At 44.2% G+C, this 19,035-nt stretch overlaps 1 protein-coding gene across 1 annotated transcript in view; it reads left to right on the forward strand.

The window, feature by feature from the left end:
- Positions 1-817: 817 nt before the first annotated feature.
- Positions 818-19,035, forward strand: part of TMEM260 (transmembrane protein 260) — a 71,463-nt gene continuing 53,245 nt past the window's right edge. The window contains exons 1-2 of the mRNA XM_063439440.1: positions 818-880; positions 15,664-15,889. Of these exons, the coding sequence (XP_063295510.1) occupies positions 15,733-15,889 (157 nt within the window). The 5' untranslated portion in view covers positions 818-880; positions 15,664-15,732. The remainder of the gene's footprint in view (positions 881-15,663; positions 15,890-19,035) is intronic.

Here is a 19,035-nt window from a genome sequence, read left to right on the forward strand (position 1 = left end):
CCCCGACCCCACCTAATATCAGGAAGATTCAGCATTGGTGACTGTATTATCTGATAATTCCATAAAACTGGCAGACCCTGGCTTAGACTGAGAACCCCTGTAACATCCACACTTCTAGAATATTCAGCTGAACTGCCTGCCTGATACAATGTGAATCTCACACACCTGGCTGTTACTTTGTTAACACTCTATGGGTTTCCACACATGGGCATTCACAAGTGGGAGTAGGAGGGGGGCACTTCCTCCCCCTGTGAATTCAGTCAGGCCTCCTGCAGCACAGCTATGGAGGAAGAAGCAGGAGGTTGTTTAAGTTAGGTAATTAGACACGATGAGTAGACCAAATTCCTGGTAGAGAGGGGAATGTAGCAAAAAAAGGTTTTATTTAATTCCAAACACGCCCCTGTTGTCAGAGTGGTTTAGACTGCTCTCTCCTTCTCTATCTAGCTTAGGTCATTATCACTAGTTAAAAGGGGGGTTGCTGTTCTGGTCCAAGCACTCTGCAGTGTCCACTGAGCCTGCTACATGAGCAATATAGCTTCTGACGCTTTCTGTTCATATTCTCACGTGTCAGAGTGGATGACATTATATTGGTTTACATTATTATTTATTTTATTATTTCTCTCAGTTTCAAGTACACCCCTTTCATTATGGTATTGCCCAGATTCACTTCTACCATTCCAACTGTCATTGTTTATCCTTTACCCTATTGGCCATTAACTTTGTCTTTCACCCTATTGGCCAGTTTCCCTTAGATCCCTCCTCTAGTCCTATTGGCTCCTCTCTTAGTCACTCAGACTTTCTCCACACTCTATTGGCTGGCTGCTGTTAACTCCTCCCTTTTATTCATATTCACACTGCCTGTTCTGAATCTGCTACACAGGTAAGAAGAGCTTTAATTGTTAACCCTTTCAGTGCCAGAGGAGGCATTACACACCCTTCTGACATTCAAAGGTTGGGATTCTGCTATTAAACCAAATGCAATGTTAGTGTGTGATTAGCAGTATGTTAGATGTGGGCAGTGTAATAACACCTTACAGTGAGGGACTCTGTGTGTAATAACACCTTGCAGTGAAGGACTCGGTGTGTAATAACACAGTGCAGTGAGGGACTCGGTGTGTAATAACACCTTGCAGTGAGGGACTCGGTGTGTAATAACACCTTGCAGTGAGGGACTCGGTGTGTAATAACAAAGTGCAGTGAGGGACTCGGTGTGTAATAACACCTTGCAGTGAGGGACTCTGTAATGACACCTTACAGTGAGAGACTCGGTGTGTAATAACACCTTACAGTGAGGGACTCGGTGTGTAATAACACAGTGCAGTGAGGGACTCGGTGTGTAATAACACCTTGCAGTGAGGGACTCGGTGTGTAATAACACCTTGCAGTGAGGGACTCGGTGTGTAATGACACATTGCAGTGAGGAACTCGGTGTGTAATGACACATTGCAGCGACGACTCTGTCTCTAATGACACCTTGCAGTGAGGGACTCGGTCTGTAATGACACATTGCAGTGAGGGACTCGGTGTGTAATGACACCTTGCAGTGAGGGACTCTGTAATGACACCTTGCAGTGAGAGACTCTGTAATGACACCTTGCAGTGAAGGACTCGGTGTGTAATAACACAGTGCAGTGAGGGACTCTGTGTATAATGACACATTGCAGTGAGGGACTTGGTCTGTAATGACACATTGCAGTGAGGGACTCGGTGTGTAATGACACCTTGCAGTGAGCGACTCGGTGTGTAATAACACATTGCAGTGAGGGACTCTGTGTATAATGACACATTGCAGCGACGACTCTGTCTCTAATGACACATTGCAGTGAGGACTCGGTCTGTAATGTCACATTGCAGTGAGGGACTCGGTGTGTAATGACACCTTGCAGTGAGGGACTCGGTCTGTAAAGACACCTTGCAGTGAGGGACTCGGTGTGTAATAACCCAGTGCAGTGATGGACTCTGTAATGACAACTTGCAGTGAGGGACTCGGTGTGTAATAACACAGTGCAGTGAGGGACTTGGTCTGTAATGACACCTTGCAGTGAGGGACTTGGTCTGTAATGACACCTTGCAGTGAGCGACTCGGTGTGTAATGATACATTGCAGTGAGGGACTCGGTGTGTAATAACACCTTACAGTAAGAGCTCGGTGTGTAATGATACATTGCAGTGAGAGACTCGGTGTGTAATGACACCTTGCAGTGAGGGGCTCGGTGTGTAATAACACATTGTAGTGAGGGGCTCGGTGTGTAATGACACATTGCAGCGACGACTCTGTCTCTAATGACACATTGCAGTGAGGACTCGGTCTGTAATGTCACATTGCAGTGAGGGACTCGGTGTGTAATGACACCTTGCAGTGAGGGACTCGGTGTGTAATGACACCTTGCAGAAGGGGCCTCGGTCTGTAAAGGCACCTTGCAGTGAGGGACTCGGTGTGTAATAACCCAGTGCAGTGATGGACTCTGTAATGACACCTTGCAGTGAGGGACTCGGTGTGTAATAACACAGTGCAGTGAGGCACTCTGTGTATAATGACACATTGCAGTGAGGGACTTGGTCTGTAATGACACCTTGCAGTGAGGGACTTGGGCTGTAATGACACCTTGCAGTGAGCGACTCGGTGTGTAATGATACATTGCAGTGAGGGACTCGGTGTGTAATAACACCTTACAGTAAGAGCTCGGTGTGTAATGACAGATTGCAGTGAGAGACTCGGTGTGTAATGATACATTGCAGTGAGAGACTCGGTGTGTAATGACACCTTGCAGTGAGGGGCTCGGTGTGTAATAACACATTGTAGTGAGGGACTCGGTGTGTAATGACACATTGCAGTGAGGAACTCGGTGTGTAATGACACATTGCAGTGAGGAACTCGGTGTGTAATGACACATTGCAGCGACGACTCTGTCTCTAATGACACCTTGCAGTGAGGGACTCTGTCTGTAATGACACATTGCAGTGAGGGACTCGGTGTGTAATGACACCTTGCAGTGAGGGACTCTGTAATGACACCTTGCAGTGAGAGACTCTGTAATGACACCTTGCAGTGAAGGACTCGGTGTGTAATAACACAGTGCAGTGAGGGACTCTGTGTATAATGACACATTGCAGTGAGGGAGTCGGTCTGTAATGACACATTGCAGTGAGGACTCGGTGTGTAATGACACATTGCAGTGAGGACTCGGTGTGTAATGACACATTGCAGTGAGGGACTCGGTGTGTAATAACACATTGCAGTGAGGACATTGCAGCAAGGATTCGGTCTGTAATGACACCTTGCAGTGAGGGACTTGGTGTGTAATGACACCTTGCAGTGAGGGACTCGGTGTGTAATGACACCTTGCAGTGAGGGACTCGGTGTGTAATGACACCTTGCAGTGAGAGCTCGGTCTGTAATAATACATTGCAGTGAGGACTTGGTCTGTAATGACACCTTGCAGTGAGGGACTCGGTGTGTAATGACACCTTGCAGTGAGGGACTCTGTGTGTAATGATACATTGCAGTGAGAGACTCGGTGTGTAATGACACCTTGCAGTGAGGGGCTCGGTGTGTAATAACACATTGTAGTGAGGGACTCGGTGTGTAATGACACATTGCAGTGAGGAACTCGGTGTGTAATGACACATTGCAGTGAGGAACTCGGTGTGTAATGACACATTGCAGCGACGACTCTGTCTCTAATGACACCTTGCAGTGAGGGACTCTGTCTGTAATGACACATTGCAGTGAGGGACTCGGTGTGTAATGACACCTTGCAGTGAGGGACTCTGTAATGACACCTTGCAGTGAGAGACTCTGTAATGACACCTTGCAGTGAAGGACTCGGTGTGTAATAACACAGTGCAGTGAGGGACTCTGTGTATAATGACACATTGCAGTGAGGGAGTCGGTCTGTAATGACACATTGCAGTGAGGACTCGGTGTGTAATGACACATTGCAGTGAGGACTCGGTGTGTAATGACACATTGCAGTGAGGGACTCGGTGTGTAATAACACATTGCAGTGAGGACATTGCAGCAAGGATTCGGTCTGTAATGACACCTTGCAGTGAGGGACTTGGTGTGTAATGACACCTTGCAGTGAGGGACTCGGTGTGTAATGACACCTTGCAGTGAGGGACTCGGTGTGTAATGACACCTTGCAGTGAGAGCTCGGTCTGTAATAATACATTGCAGTGAGGACTTGGTCTGTAATGACACCTTGCAGTGAGGGACTCGGTGTGTAATGACACCTTGCAGTGAGGGACTCTGTGTGTAATGACACCTTGCAGTGATGGACTCGGTGTGTAATGACACCTTGCAGTGAGGGACTCGGTGTGTAATGACACCTTGCAGTGAGGGACTCGGTGTGTAATGACACCTTGCAGTGAGGGACTCGGTGTGTAATGACACCTTGCAGTGAGGGACTCGGTGTGTAATGACACCTTGCAGTGAGGACTCGGTGTGTAATGACACCTTGCAGTGAGGACTCGGTGTGTAATGACACATTGCAGTGAGGACTCGGTGTGTAATGACCCAGTGCAGTGAGGGACTCTGTAATGACACCTTGCAGTGAGGGACTCTGTAATGACACCTTGCAGTGAAGGACTCGGTGTGTAATGACACATTGCAGTGAGGACTCGGTGTGTAATGACACATTGCAGTGAGGACTCGGTGTGTAATGACACATTGCAGTGAGGACTCGGTGTGTAATGAGACCTTGCAGTGAGGACTCGGTGTGTAATGACACCTTGCAGTGAGGACTCGGTGTGTAATGACACCTTGCAGTGAGGGACTCGGTGTGTAATGACACCTTGCAGTGAGGGACTTGGTGTGTAATGACACCTTGCAGTGAGGGACTCGTGTGTAATGACACCTTGCAGTGAGAGCTCTGTCTGTAATGATACATTGCAGTGAGGACTTGGTCTGTAATGACACCTTGCAGTGAGGGACTCGGTGTGTAATGACACCTTGCAGTGAGGGACTCGGTATGTAATGACACCTTGCAGTGAGGGACTCGGTATGTAATGACACCTTGCAGTGAGGGACTCGGTGTGTAATGACACCTTGCAGTGAGGGACTCGGTCTGTAAAGACACCTTGCAGTGAGGGACTCGGTGTGTAATAACCCAGTGCAGTGATGGACTCTGTAATGACAACTTGCAGTGAGGGACTCGGTGTGTAATAACACAGTGCAGTGAGGCACTCTGTGTATAATGACACATTGCAGTGAAGGACTTGGTCTGTAATGACACCTTGCAGTGAGGGACTTGGGCTGTAATGACACCTTGCAGTGAGCGACTCGGTGTGTAATGATACATTGCAGTGAGGGACTCGGTGTGTAATAACACCTTACAGTAAGAGCTCGGTGTGTAATGACACATTGCAGTGAGAGACTCGGTGTGTAATGACACCTTGCAGTGAGGGGCTCGGTGTGTAATAACACATTGTAGTGAGGGGCTCGGTGTGTAATGACACATTGCAGTGAGGAACTCGGTGTGTAATGACACATTGCAGCGACGACTCTGTCTCTAATGACACATTGCAGTGAGGACTCGGTCTGTAATGTCACATTGCAGTGAGGGACTCGGTGTGTAATGACACCTTGCAGTGAGGGACTCGGTCTGTAAAGACACCTTGCAGTGAGGGACTCGGTGTGTAATAACCCAGTGCAGTGATGGACTCTGTAATGACACCTTGCAGTGAGGGACTCGGTGTGTAATAACACAGTGCAGTGAGGCACTCTGTGTATAATGACACATTGCAGTGAAGGACTTGGTCTGTAATGACACCTTGCAGTGAGGGACTTGGGCTGTAATGACACCTTGCAGTGAGCGACTCGGTGTGTAATGATACATTGCAGTGAGGGACTCGGTGTGTAATAACACCTTACAGTAAGAGCTCGGTGTGTAATGACACATTGCAGTGAGAGACTCGGTGTGTAATGATACATTGCAGTGAGAGACTCGGTGTGTAATGACACCTTGCAGTGAGGGGCTCGGTGTGTAATAACACATTGTAGTGAGGGACTCGGTGTGTAATGACACATTGCAGTGAGGAACTCGGTGTGTAATGACACATTGCAGTGAGGAACTCGGTGTGTAATGACACATTGCAGCGACGACTCTGTCTCTAATGACACCTTGCAGTGAGGGACTCGGTCTGTAATGACACATTGCAGTGAGGGACTCGGTGTGTAATGACACCTTGCAGTGAGGGACTCTGTAATGACACCTTGCAGTGAGAGACTCTGTAATGACACCTTGCAGTGAAGGACTCGGTGTGTAATAACACAGTGCAGTGAGGGACTCTGTGTATAATGACACATTGCAGTGAGGGAGTCGGTCTGTAATGACACCTTGCAGTGAGGACTCGGTGTGTAATGACACATTGCAGTGAGGACTCGGTGTGTAATGACACATTGCAGTGAGGACTCGGTGTGTAATGACACATTGCAGTGAGGGACTCGGTGTGTAATAACACATTGCAGTGAGGACATTGCAGCAAGGATTCGGTCTGTAATGACACCTTGCAGTGAGGGACTTGGTGTGTAATGACACCTTGCAGTGAGGGACTCGGTGTGTAATGACACCTTGCAGTGAGGGACTCGGTGTGTAATGACACCTTGCAGTGAGAGCTCGGTCTGTAATAATACATTGCAGTGAGGACTTGGTCTGTAATGACACCCTACAGTGAGGGACTCGGTGTGTAATGACACCTTGCAGTGAGGGACTCTGTGTGTAATGACACCTTGCAGTGATGGACTCGGTGTGTAATAACACATTGCAGTGATGGACTCGGTGTGTAATAACACATTGCAGTGAGGACTCGGTGTGTAATGACACATTGCAGTGAGGACTCGGTGTGTAATGACACCTTGCAGTGAGGACTCGGTGTGTAATGACACCTTGCAGTGAGGGACTCGGTGTGTAATGACACCTTGCAGTGAGGGACTCGGTGTGTAATGACACCTTGCAGTGAGGGACTCGGTGTGTAATGACACCTTGCAGTGAGGGACTCGGTGTGTAATGACACCTTGCAGTGAGGGACTCGGTGTGTAATGACACCTTGCAGTGAGGGACTCGGTGTGTAAGGACACCTTGCAGTGAGGGACTCGGTATGTAATGACACCTTGCAGTGAGGGACTCGGTATGTAATGACACCTTGCAGTGAGGGACTCGGTGTGTAATGACACCTTGCAGTGAGGGACTCGGTCTGTAAAGACACCTTGCAGTGAGGGACTCGGTGTGTAATAACCCAGTGCAGTGATGGACTCTGTAATGACAACTTGCAGTGAGGGACTCGGTGTGTAATAACACAGTGCAGTGAGGCACTCTGTGTATAATGACACATTGCAGTGAAGGACTTGGTCTGTAATGACACCTTGCAGTGAGGGACTTGGGCTGTAATGACACCTTGCAGTGAGCGACTCGGTGTGTAATGATACATTGCAGTGAGGGACTCGGTGTGTAATAACACCTTACAGTAAGAGCTCGGTGTGTAATGACACATTGCAGTGAGAGACTCGGTGTGTAATGACACCTTGCAGTGAGGGGCTCGGTGTGTAATAACACATTGTAGTGAGGGGCTCGGTGTGTAATGACACATTGCAGTGAGGAACTCGGTGTGTAATGACACATTGCAGCGACGACTCTGTCTCTAATGACACATTGCAGTGAGGACTCGGTCTGTAATGTCACATTGCAGTGAGGGACTCGGTGTGTAATGACACCTTGCAGTGAGGGACTCGGTCTGTAAAGACACCTTGCAGTGAGGGACTCGGTGTGTAATAACCCAGTGCAGTGATGGACTCTGTAATGACACCTTGCAGTGAGGGACTCGGTGTGTAATAACACAGTGCAGTGAGGCACTCTGTGTATAATGACACATTGCAGTGAAGGACTTGGTCTGTAATGACACCTTGCAGTGAGGGACTTGGGCTGTAATGACACCTTGCAGTGAGCGACTCGGTGTGTAATGATACATTGCAGTGAGGGACTCGGTGTGTAATAACACCTTACAGTAAGAGCTCGGTGTGTAATGACACATTGCAGTGAGAGACTCGGTGTGTAATGATACATTGCAGTGAGAGACTCGGTGTGTAATGACACCTTGCAGTGAGGGGCTCGGTGTGTAATAACACATTGTAGTGAGGGACTCGGTGTGTAATGACACATTGCAGTGAGGAACTCGGTGTGTAATGACACATTGCAGTGAGGAACTCGGTGTGTAATGACACATTGCAGCGACGACTCTGTCTCTAATGACACCTTGCAGTGAGGGACTCGGTCTGTAATGACACATTGCAGTGAGGGACTCGGTGTGTAATGACACCTTGCAGTGAGGGACTCTGTAATGACACCTTGCAGTGAGAGACTCTGTAATGACACCTTGCAGTGAAGGACTCGGTGTGTAATAACACAGTGCAGTGAGGGACTCTGTGTATAATGACACATTGCAGTGAGGGAGTCGGTCTGTAATGACACCTTGCAGTGAGGACTCGGTGTGTAATGACACATTGCAGTGAGGACTCGGTGTGTAATGACACATTGCAGTGAGGACTCGGTGTGTAATGACACATTGCAGTGAGGGACTCGGTGTGTAATAACACATTGCAGTGAGGACATTGCAGCAAGGATTCGGTCTGTAATGACACCTTGCAGTGAGGGACTTGGTGTGTAATGACACCTTGCAGTGAGGGACTCGGTGTGTAATGACACCTTGCAGTGAGGGACTCGGTGTGTAATGACACCTTGCAGTGAGGGACTCGGTGTGTAATGACACCTTGCAGTGAGAGCTCGGTCTGTAATAATACATTGCAGTGAGGACTTGGTCTGTAATGACACCCTACAGTGAGGGACTCGGTGTGTAATGACACCTTGCAGTGAGGGACTCTGTGTGTAATGACACCTTGCAGTGATGGACTCGGTGTGTAATAACACATTGCAGTGATGGACTCGGTGTGTAATAACACATTGCAGTGAGGACTCGGTGTGTAATGACACATTGCAGTGAGGACTCGGTGTGTAATGACACCTTGCAGTGAGGACTCGGTGTGTAATGACACCTTGCAGTGAGGGACTCGGTGTGTAATGACACCTTGCAGTGAGGGACTCGGTGTGTAATGACACCTTGCAGTGAGGGACTCGGTGTGTAATGACACCTTGCAGTGAGGGACTCGGTGTGTAATGACACCTTGCAGTGAGGGACTCGGTGTGTAATGACACCTTGCAGTGAGGGACTCGGTGTGTAATGACACCTTGCAGTGAGGGACTCGGTGTGTAATGACACCTTGCAGTGAGGGACTCTGTAATGACACCTTGCAGTGAGGGACTCTGTAATGACACCTTGCAGTGAAGGACTCGGTGTGTAATAACACAGTGCAGTGAGGGACTCGGTGTGTAATGACACATTGCAGTGAGGACTCGGTGTGTAATGACACATTGCAGTGAGGACTCGGTGTGTAATGACACATTGCAGTGAGGACTCGGTGTGTAATGACACATTGCAGTGAGGACTCGGTGTGTAATGACACCTTGCAGTGAGGGACTCGGTGTGTAATAGCACATTGCAGTGAGGACATTGCAGCAAGGATTCGGTCTGTAATGACACCTTGCAGTGAGGGACTTGGTGTGTAATGACACCTTGCAGTGAGGGACTCGTGTGTAATGACACCTTGCAGTGAGAGCTCGGTCTGTAATGATACATTGCAGTGAGGACTTGGTCTGTAATGACACCTTGCAGTGAGGGACTCGGTGTGTAATGACACCTTGCAGTGAGGGACTCGGTATGTAATGACACCTTGCAGTGAGGGACTCGGTATGTAATGACACCTTGCAGTGAGGGACTCGGTGTGTAATAACTCCTTGCAGTGAGGGACTCGGTGTGTAATAACACCTTGCAGTGAGGGACTTGGTGTGTAATGACACCTTGCAGTGAGGGACTCGGTGTGTAATGACACCTTGCAGTGAGGGACTCGGTGTGTAATGACACCTTGCAGTGAGGGACTCGGTGTGTAATGACACCTTGCAGTGAGGGACTCGGTGTGTAATGACACCTTGCAGTGAGGGACTTGGTGTGTAATGACACCTTGCAGTGAGGGACTCGGTGTGTAATGACACCTTGCAGTGAGGGACTCGGTGTGTAATGACACCTTGCAGTGAGGGACTCGGTGTGTAATGACACCTTGCAGTGAGGGACTCGGTGTGTAATGACACCTTGCAGTGAGGGACTCGGTGTGTAATGACACCTTGCAGTGAGGGACTCGGTGTGTAATGACACCTTGCAGTGAGGGATTCGGACTGTAGTGACACCTTGCAGTGAGGGATTCGGACTGTAGTGACACCTTGCAGTGAGGGATTCGGACTGTAGTGACACAGTGCGGTGAGGACTCGGCCTGTAAGGGCGCCTTGCGGTGAGGACTCTGTCTGTAATGACACCTTGCAGTGAGGGACTCGGTGTGTAATGACACCTTGCAGTGAGGGACTCGGTGTGTAATGACACCTTGCAGTGAGGGACTCGGTGTGTAATGACACCTTGCAGTGAGGGACTCGGTGTGTAATGACACCTTGCAGTGAGGGACTCGGTGTGTAATGACACCTTGCAGTGAGGGACTCGGTGTGTAATGACACCTTGCGGTGAGGACTCGGCCTGTAAGGGTGCCTTGCGGTGAGGACTCGGTCTGTAATGACACCTTGCAGTGAGGACTCGGTGTGTAATGACACCTTGCAGTGAGGGACTCGGTGTGTAATAGCACATTGCAGTGAGGACATTGCAGCAAGGATTCGTTCTGTAATGACACCTTGCAGTGAGGGACTTGGTGTGTAATGACACCTTGCAGTGAGGGACTCGGTGTGTAATGACACCTTGCAGTGAGAGCTCGGTCTGTAATGATACATTGCAGTGAGGACTTGGTCTGTAATGACACCTTGCAGTGAGGGACTCGGTGTGTAATGACACCTTGCAGTGAGGGACTCGGTATGTAATGACACCTTGCAGTGAGGGATTCGGTATGTAATGACACCTTGCAGTGAGGGACTCGGTGTGTAATAACACCTTGCAGTGAGGGACTCGGTGTGTAATAACACCTTGCAGTGAGGGACTCGGTGTGTAATGACACCTTGCAGTGAGGGACTCGGTATGTAGTGACACCTTGCAGTGAGGGACTCGGTGTGTAGTGACACCTTGCAGTGAGGGACTCGGTGTGTAATGACACCTTGCAGTGAGGGACTCGGACTGTAAGGACGCCTTGCGATGAGAACAGCGCCTACAGGTCACATGACCCACAGGGAGCACAGCACCAAAAGTTTACATGACCAACAGGGAGCACAATGTCTGGGATCAGAGTGTCAGTGCTGATGGTCTGTTACCTGCACCATCACCCCAGGCACCAATAAACATTTAATTTATTGCTGCACATTAAGTCTACCTCCTTAGCCACGCCCCCTAATGCCAGAAAGACTTCCTTATTAAAGGTATGTACACAGTCTCAGCCCCAATAGCACTCAGTGAGCAGCTTTTAATTCACATCCATGCAGCAGACAGTCAGAGAAACTATTAACCGATGGTAATAGTCTCACTATATGACTCTCTGGGTGTTCCCTCCTTCTAATGCAATTTGTTTTTGTAGCTCAGATCGTTTAGTGCTGTCCGTGGCTGAGCTGTGTACGTAGATTTGATAAGGAAGTCTTTTTTCTGGAGTGAGGGGGCGTGGCTAAATAGGCAGGCTTATGGTGCAGCATTTTGCAAAACATTTATTGGTGTCCGGAGTGTCCCTTTATTACATTCACTTTATAACTGCAGGTCCCTATTGCATTAATTTAAAATATACAGTCAGGTACATATTTTTTGGGACATCGACACAATTCTAATCTTTTTGGCTCTATACACCAACACAATGGGCTTGAAATGAAACAAACAAGATGTGCTTTAACTGCAGACTTTCAGCTTTAATTTGAGGGTATTTTCATCCAAATCAGGTGAACGGTGTAGGAATTACAACAATTTGTATATGTGCCTCCTACTTTTTAAGGGACCAAAAGTAATGGGACAGATTAACAGTCATAAATCAAACTTTCACTTTTTAATACTTGGTTGCAAATCCTTTGCAGTCAATTACAGCCTGAAGTCTGGAATGCATAGACATCACCAGACGCTGGGTTTCATCCCCGGTGATGCTCTGCCAGGCCTCTACTGCAACTGTCTTCAGTTCCTGCTTGTTCTTGGGGCATTGTCCCTTTCAGTTTTGTCTTCATCAAGTGAAATGCATGCTCAATTGGATTCAGGTCACTGTGAAGCACCGTCCAATGAGTTCTGAAGCATTTGGCTGAATATGAGCAGATAATATTGCCCGAAACACTTCAGAATTCATCCTGCTGCTTTTGTCAGCAGTCACATCATCAATAAATACAAGAGAACCAGTTCTGTTGGCAGCCATACATGCCCACGCCATGACACTACCACCACCATGCTTCACTGATGAGATGGTATGCTTTGGATCATGAGCAGTTCCTTTCCTTCTCCATACTCTTCTCTTCCCATCACTCTGGTACAAGTTGATCTGGGTCTCATCTGTCCATAGGATGTTGTTCCAGAACTGTGAAGGCTTTTTTAGATGTTGTTTGGCAAACTCTAATCTGGCCTTCCTGTTTTTGAGGCTCACCAATGGTGTACATCTTGTGGTGAACCCTCTGTATTCACTCCCGTGAAGTCTTCTCTTGATTGTTGACTTTGACACACATACACCTACCTCCTGGAGAGTGTTCTTGATCTGGCCAACTGTTGTGAAGGGTGTTTTCTTCAGGGAAAGAATTCTTCGGTCATCCACCACAGTTGTTTTCCGTGGTCTTCCGGGTCTTTTGGTGTTGCTGAGCTCACCGGTGCGTTCTTTCTTTTTAAGGATGTTCCAAACAGTTGATTTGGCCACACCTAATATTTTTGCTATCTCTCTGATGGGTTTGTTTTGTTTTTTCAGTCTAATGATGGCTTGCTTCACTGATAATGACAGCTCTTTGGATCACATATTGAGGGTTGACAGCAACAGATTCCAAATGCAAATAACACACTTGAAATGAACTCTGGACCTTTTATCTGCTCCTTGTGAATGGGATAATGAGGGAATAACACACACCTGGCCATGGAACAGCTGAGCAGCCAATTGTCCAATTACTTTTGGTCCCTTGAAAAGTGTGAGGCACATATACAAACTGTTGTAATTCCTACACCGTTCACCTGATTTTGATGTAAATACCCTCAAATTAAAGCTGGAAGTCTGCAGTTAAAGCACATCCATTGTGGTGGTGTATAGAGCCAAAAACAGATTAGAATTGTGTCGATGTTCCAATATTTATGGACCTGACTGTATACTACATAATGTATAATGCTGTCATTCTACAGTGATATTAGTCTATATATTATTATTTATATAGCGCCATATATTATTTATATAGCGCCATTATATAGCGCTGTACAATGGATGAACTAACAGACATGTAAGTGTAACCAAACAACTGGACGTACAGGAACAGAGAGGTGGAGGGCCCTGCTCAATGAGCTTACATTCTAGAGGGAGTGGGGTATAGTGACACACAGGGTAAAAGTAGGGGGACGAAGTAGGTTGTTGGATAAGTATTAACAGATGGTAATGTCATACTATAATCAAATATACTGCTATCATTCTATATAGCTGTATTCTATAATTATATCATTCTATAATTCTATCTTCCATCATAAATCATAATATAATTATATTGTTTAATCTGCCATACTATAATTGTATAATATACTGCTGTCATACTAAATATCTGTATTCTATAATTATATAATTCTGGAATACTATAATTCTATCTGCCATCATAAATAATACTATAATTATATAATTTGATCTGCCATACTATAATTGTATAATATACTGCTGTCATTCTATATATCTGTCATACTTGTTACATAGCTGAAAAGAGACTTGTGTCCATCAAGTTCAGCCTTCCTCACATATGTTTTTGCTGTTGATCCAAAAGAAGGCAAAAAAAAAACAGTCTTAAGGGCTTCCAATTTTGCAGCCAGCTAGGAAAAAATAATCCTTCTTGACCCCAAAATGGCAGTCAGATGTCTATTTGGATCAAGCAGCTATTACCCCACTAATTAGAAATTATATCCCTGTATGTTATGTTTTTGGAAGTATTTATCCAATTTCAGTTTAAACATCTGTATGGAAACCACCTCTACAAGCAGAGAATTCCATATCTTTATTGCTCTTACTGTAAAGAAAAAAAACCTTTCTTTGCCTTAGATAAAATCTCCTTTCTTCCATTCTAAGAAAATAAATTACACAGCATATTCAAGGTGTGGTGTTACCAGCGATTTATAAAGAGGCAAAATTATATTTTCATCCCGAGAATTTATGCCCCTATTTATACATGACAAAACCTTACTGGCCTTAGCAACTGCAGATTGACATTGTATATTGCTGCCTAATTTGTTGTCTATAACAATTCCCAAATCCTTCTCATGTTTGGTTATCCTTAATTCACTACCATTTTGGGGTGTAAGCTGCTTGTGCATTCTTGACCCTGAAGTGCATAACTTTGCATTTCTCTACATTAAATTTCATCTTCCATTTGAGTGCCCAGTCCCCCAATCTTTCCAAATCCCTCTGTAGCAAAGCAATATCCTGCTCACATTTTATTGCTTTACAAAGTTTTGAGTCATCTGCAAACATTGAAACATGTCTTTCAATGCCCATTTCAAGATCATTTATAAATATGTTCAATAGAAGCGGTCCCAAAACAGAACCCTGAGGGACACCAATTACCACTTTTGTCCAGCCTGAAAAAATTACCTATCAGGTAATAACCGTATCAAATGCCTTGGCAAAATCCAAGTAGATCACATTGACTGCAACACCTTGATCTATACTTCTATTTACTTATTCGTAGAATGCAATTAGGTTAGTTTGACATGACCTATGTTTCATACAACCATGCTGATTATTGTTAATAACAAAGTTCTTCCCACTGAATTCCTGAATATTATCCCTTAATAGCCCTTCAAATATTTTCAGTCACAGAAGTTAAGCTCACAGGTCTATAATTTCCAGGCAATATTGTGATCACTATTTCCCAAATGCTCCCCTACTTGAATGTTGGTCAAAAGATCAACATTGTTTGTTATAACGAGATCCAGACAAGCATCCTTTCTAGTTGGTGCTTGTACCAGTTGTGACATAAAGGTGTCACTTAACGCTGAAGTACTAGTCCCTCTATCCCAATTTATGTCTGGGTAATTAGAATCTCCAATAATTAACGTGTTACCCCAATTTGCAGCTTTCCCAACAGCTGTTCTTCCTCATTAATATTTACACTAGGTGGTTTATAACATATCCCAACCAATAATTGACTTCCCTTTGTTTGCCCCAAGCAGCTATCTACCCATAAAGCTTCACACATTTTCCTTGTCACATTCCGCATGCCTAAGATTGGTTGACATACAAACACCTCACCACCCTTGTTTTGTCTGCCATTTTATAATTACATTATTCTACCTTGTATCATTATATTCTTTTATTTAACTATAGTTCTATCATTCTGTCTTTTTTAGTGTTGTATATTTTTATCATTCTATCCATCCGTCCATGCATCCATCCTTACTTTGGGTTTTGTTTAACTTCAACACCTCTTTCTCCTAGTGAGCTGAGGGTGACAGGGAACCACCCCTGGCTACATTCCATGGATTGAATATTACCCTGTAGCTTGCAATGGCTCCTGGGAGAGTGAAACCGATGTCCTCCGTAACCAGCCGCCACAAAGACCCTGACAAGCATTCTACGCACATTTTAACTTTTCTGGTTTTCACATGCGTATCTGCAGTATATTTTAAAACGTTACATCCATCTGTGCCTGGCGGGGACTCAGGTAAAGTGATTGTGTGTTTGCGTATTAATGGCAGTTTGAACAGTACATTCCAAGTACTTTAATTCTTTTAAATTGTTACTATTGCTGTGAAGCGACTATAAATGTGAAGCAACAAAACACTGGCTGAAGTACAATAATAAATGCTTCAATTAAAGGGACACTCCATAGTGCTAATTCAAAAAAATATTCACTTATATTCACTTATTATAAATGACAAGCTGAAGTGCTTTTTGGGTGTGGAGTGGCCCTTTAAGACTGTCACCATTTTTATACCAAAATGTCAAGCGCTGCACATAGCCCAGTTCACAAAACATACAAAGCGCTAGCAATCGCTCGCTGTATGGGTGCTGTCCGTTTACTTCTCCTGCACATGAACTATTTATTCCGTAGACTTGTGCTCAACATGGGTTGTGAGTTAGGAGCTGACCCCATAGACCAGAATGAGACGCTTCTGATTGCTGTGTTTCTACTGTCGAGGTAGGGGATGTACCTACTGCTGATACATGCTATGCAAGTGCAATAGAAAAAGGAACTTTATCCCCTTATGGACACATGACGGAAATATTCCGTCATGATTCCCTTTTATTCCAGAAGTTGTCTCCTTAAGGGGTTAAAAGGCAAGTGTTTTTTTTTTATAATATCTGCATAATTTATAAAAACTATAATAAGGGGTAATTTTCTAGCTATACTTTGGTATAACGATGGCAGCTCTCCTGGGGAGATGGTAAACCATTAGATGCCTCAAACAAAGTATGAACCTATATGTAAGCCTCCACAATAGCAAACATTGGCTATAATACATGTTCTGATTTGTATCCAGTAATAAAGCACGGTGACCACATTCATTTAAAGACAAACTGTCAGTTCTCAGTTGGTGACTTACTCCTTCACGGAGCCCTAATGTTGCATTTCCTTGGGGGGAGGTATACAAGGGAGCTAAGCATAGATCTACTTACAGGCTTCAAAATATAGTAAGTGTATGTAAATAGCCTGTATAATTTCCCATGATTTCCTGGTTTCACTGAACACGCTGAGATCTGTGATATATTTAGAATTTTCATTTCGCTTCCCAGTAATGTCCATACATTTTTTTTTTATTATTATTTTTTTTATAATTGCCAATATAATTTATATTGTATTCTATTAAAGTTTTCAAAACATAAGCTGTGTTGAAGGAAATAGAAACAATTAACACATATAGAATTAAAACGGGATACAAATAAGAACAAAAATATAAGTAAAAGAGGTCCTACAGCTTTAAGAATCCACATTGTCACTGGGCAACCCACTAGAAATTATTCTATCCAGCCCCAATTTAAACATGCTCTATTATTCAAGGACATAGAAAAAAGTAAATAAAACGGGTATGAATGGGGGAGAACCCAGCATTTACATCTAATGTTTTCTATGCAATCCTTTGGTGTCAAGAGATAAATCCTATTTTATCATGACGTACGTGGTATGTCACTAGGGGGTACAGATATTTTTATGGAAATATATGGTCTATTTATCATCATTATCTGCTCCTTGGTCTAAAATACTGACTGTCCTTGTAGCCTAATTGATGGTCAACCAACTGTCAATGAGTTATGAGGAAGAGAAGGAGGGCGTAATTAGAAACGGCAGCAAAGTACATATTCCACTATTTTTTTTTTCCTTTTCCTTAAAGACAACGCCCACAGATTATTGTATGTGGTTTACTTTTTTTTTTAAATATTTTTTCAAAATTATCTTAAATGAACAGATCTGTAATATGTCTTCCTTGGTCAGACAATAAATATTTACAAGTACTCGCAGTGTTCATAAGGTTCTGGGCCAGCAGAATCATTTTATGATGAGTGTTTGAGTTCTTGGCTTCTGTGATTTTATTTGATATAATGTAAATAGTTTTGTGACTCATTATATAGACTGTAGTGATATTTAAATACCAAATTTTACATTTCTATTTTCCTGAAAGCCAAATCCATATAATAATTTCACCTGGAGCCTCAGAGACTTTGCATGCCTGTTTTGTTATGTCCGATTTATTCTGAGGGAGCTTTCTGGTATGCAGTAGGACTGATTTGCAAGAAATCATTGTGGATATAATAGCTTTGCTTTTGAAAAATATTACTGTATGTCAATATTCGTCGCGCACAAAAGGCTGAGCCACTTTTGTATTTTCAGTGGTAATGGTTAACATTACGCTTATTTAAATAATGCATAATTACCGTTGACTAGAAGACGTTACCTGGGAAGAACCCTTAGAGAAAATTGTTGCTGGAGCATTGTTTGCTTACATTAAGAGTCTGGAGTTACTGTAGTTACTACCCAGGCTTACAGATAATTATTGCCTGCCGCAAGAAGCACTGCGCGTCTGTACCACGAGTTCAAATCAGGAGGTTCGAGGCAAGCTCTGTGTGACACATAATTTGCTTTGTAAACCTTCGAAACCAGAACCGACACAAAGCTGTATAGATTTAGACCCGGCATTTATTTTACACAAAAATATATGATAGAATAACTAAATATAATGTCCGCTGTATAAACGCAGTATAGATTCGGTCCCAAGGTACACCTTGTTTTCCTGTTGTTCGAATCACATCAATCTAATTAATCAGAAATGTTCTGTCCTGATTATGGTTATATTATTCAATGCTTCCTTCCATTAACTGCACTCTTCAACATATTCCTCATTAACCCCCTACCCACACTTTCCACATGCATCTAGTAATGTTTTATAAAAAAAACAACAACAAAAAACAAACAGGTGTTGGAAATTGAACCCACTTTATAAGAAAATATCTAATTCACATTGAAAATAAAAATAGTATATTTATAATAGTGATTTATTTTGTCGCAATCCATTTTATGCCGATATGTGAATTATGTCATCTTATTTTGGTTTCAGCATCTGAATGTAATAATACTACAACCACATTTTAAATACCACGAAAAAAACGTGTATGTTAATCAATATATGCTTATATATGGTTGCTTAAATATAAACGTGTATGTAAATCAGTAACCCTGTCTTTTGATATTGTCCCTATAAAAAAAATCATCTGTGTAAGACAAACAGAGCATGTAACATTTTATAATATTTAATAGAAGTGCATCAGTTCTTAAAATGCATGTTGCTGAAAGGCGTACGTTTTTTGTTTGTT

This window comes from Pelobates fuscus, chromosome 13 (assembly GCF_036172605.1).
Source record: "Pelobates fuscus isolate aPelFus1 chromosome 13, aPelFus1.pri, whole genome shotgun sequence".
Classification (NCBI taxonomy): Eukaryota; Metazoa; Chordata; class Amphibia; order Anura; family Pelobatidae; genus Pelobates; species Pelobates fuscus.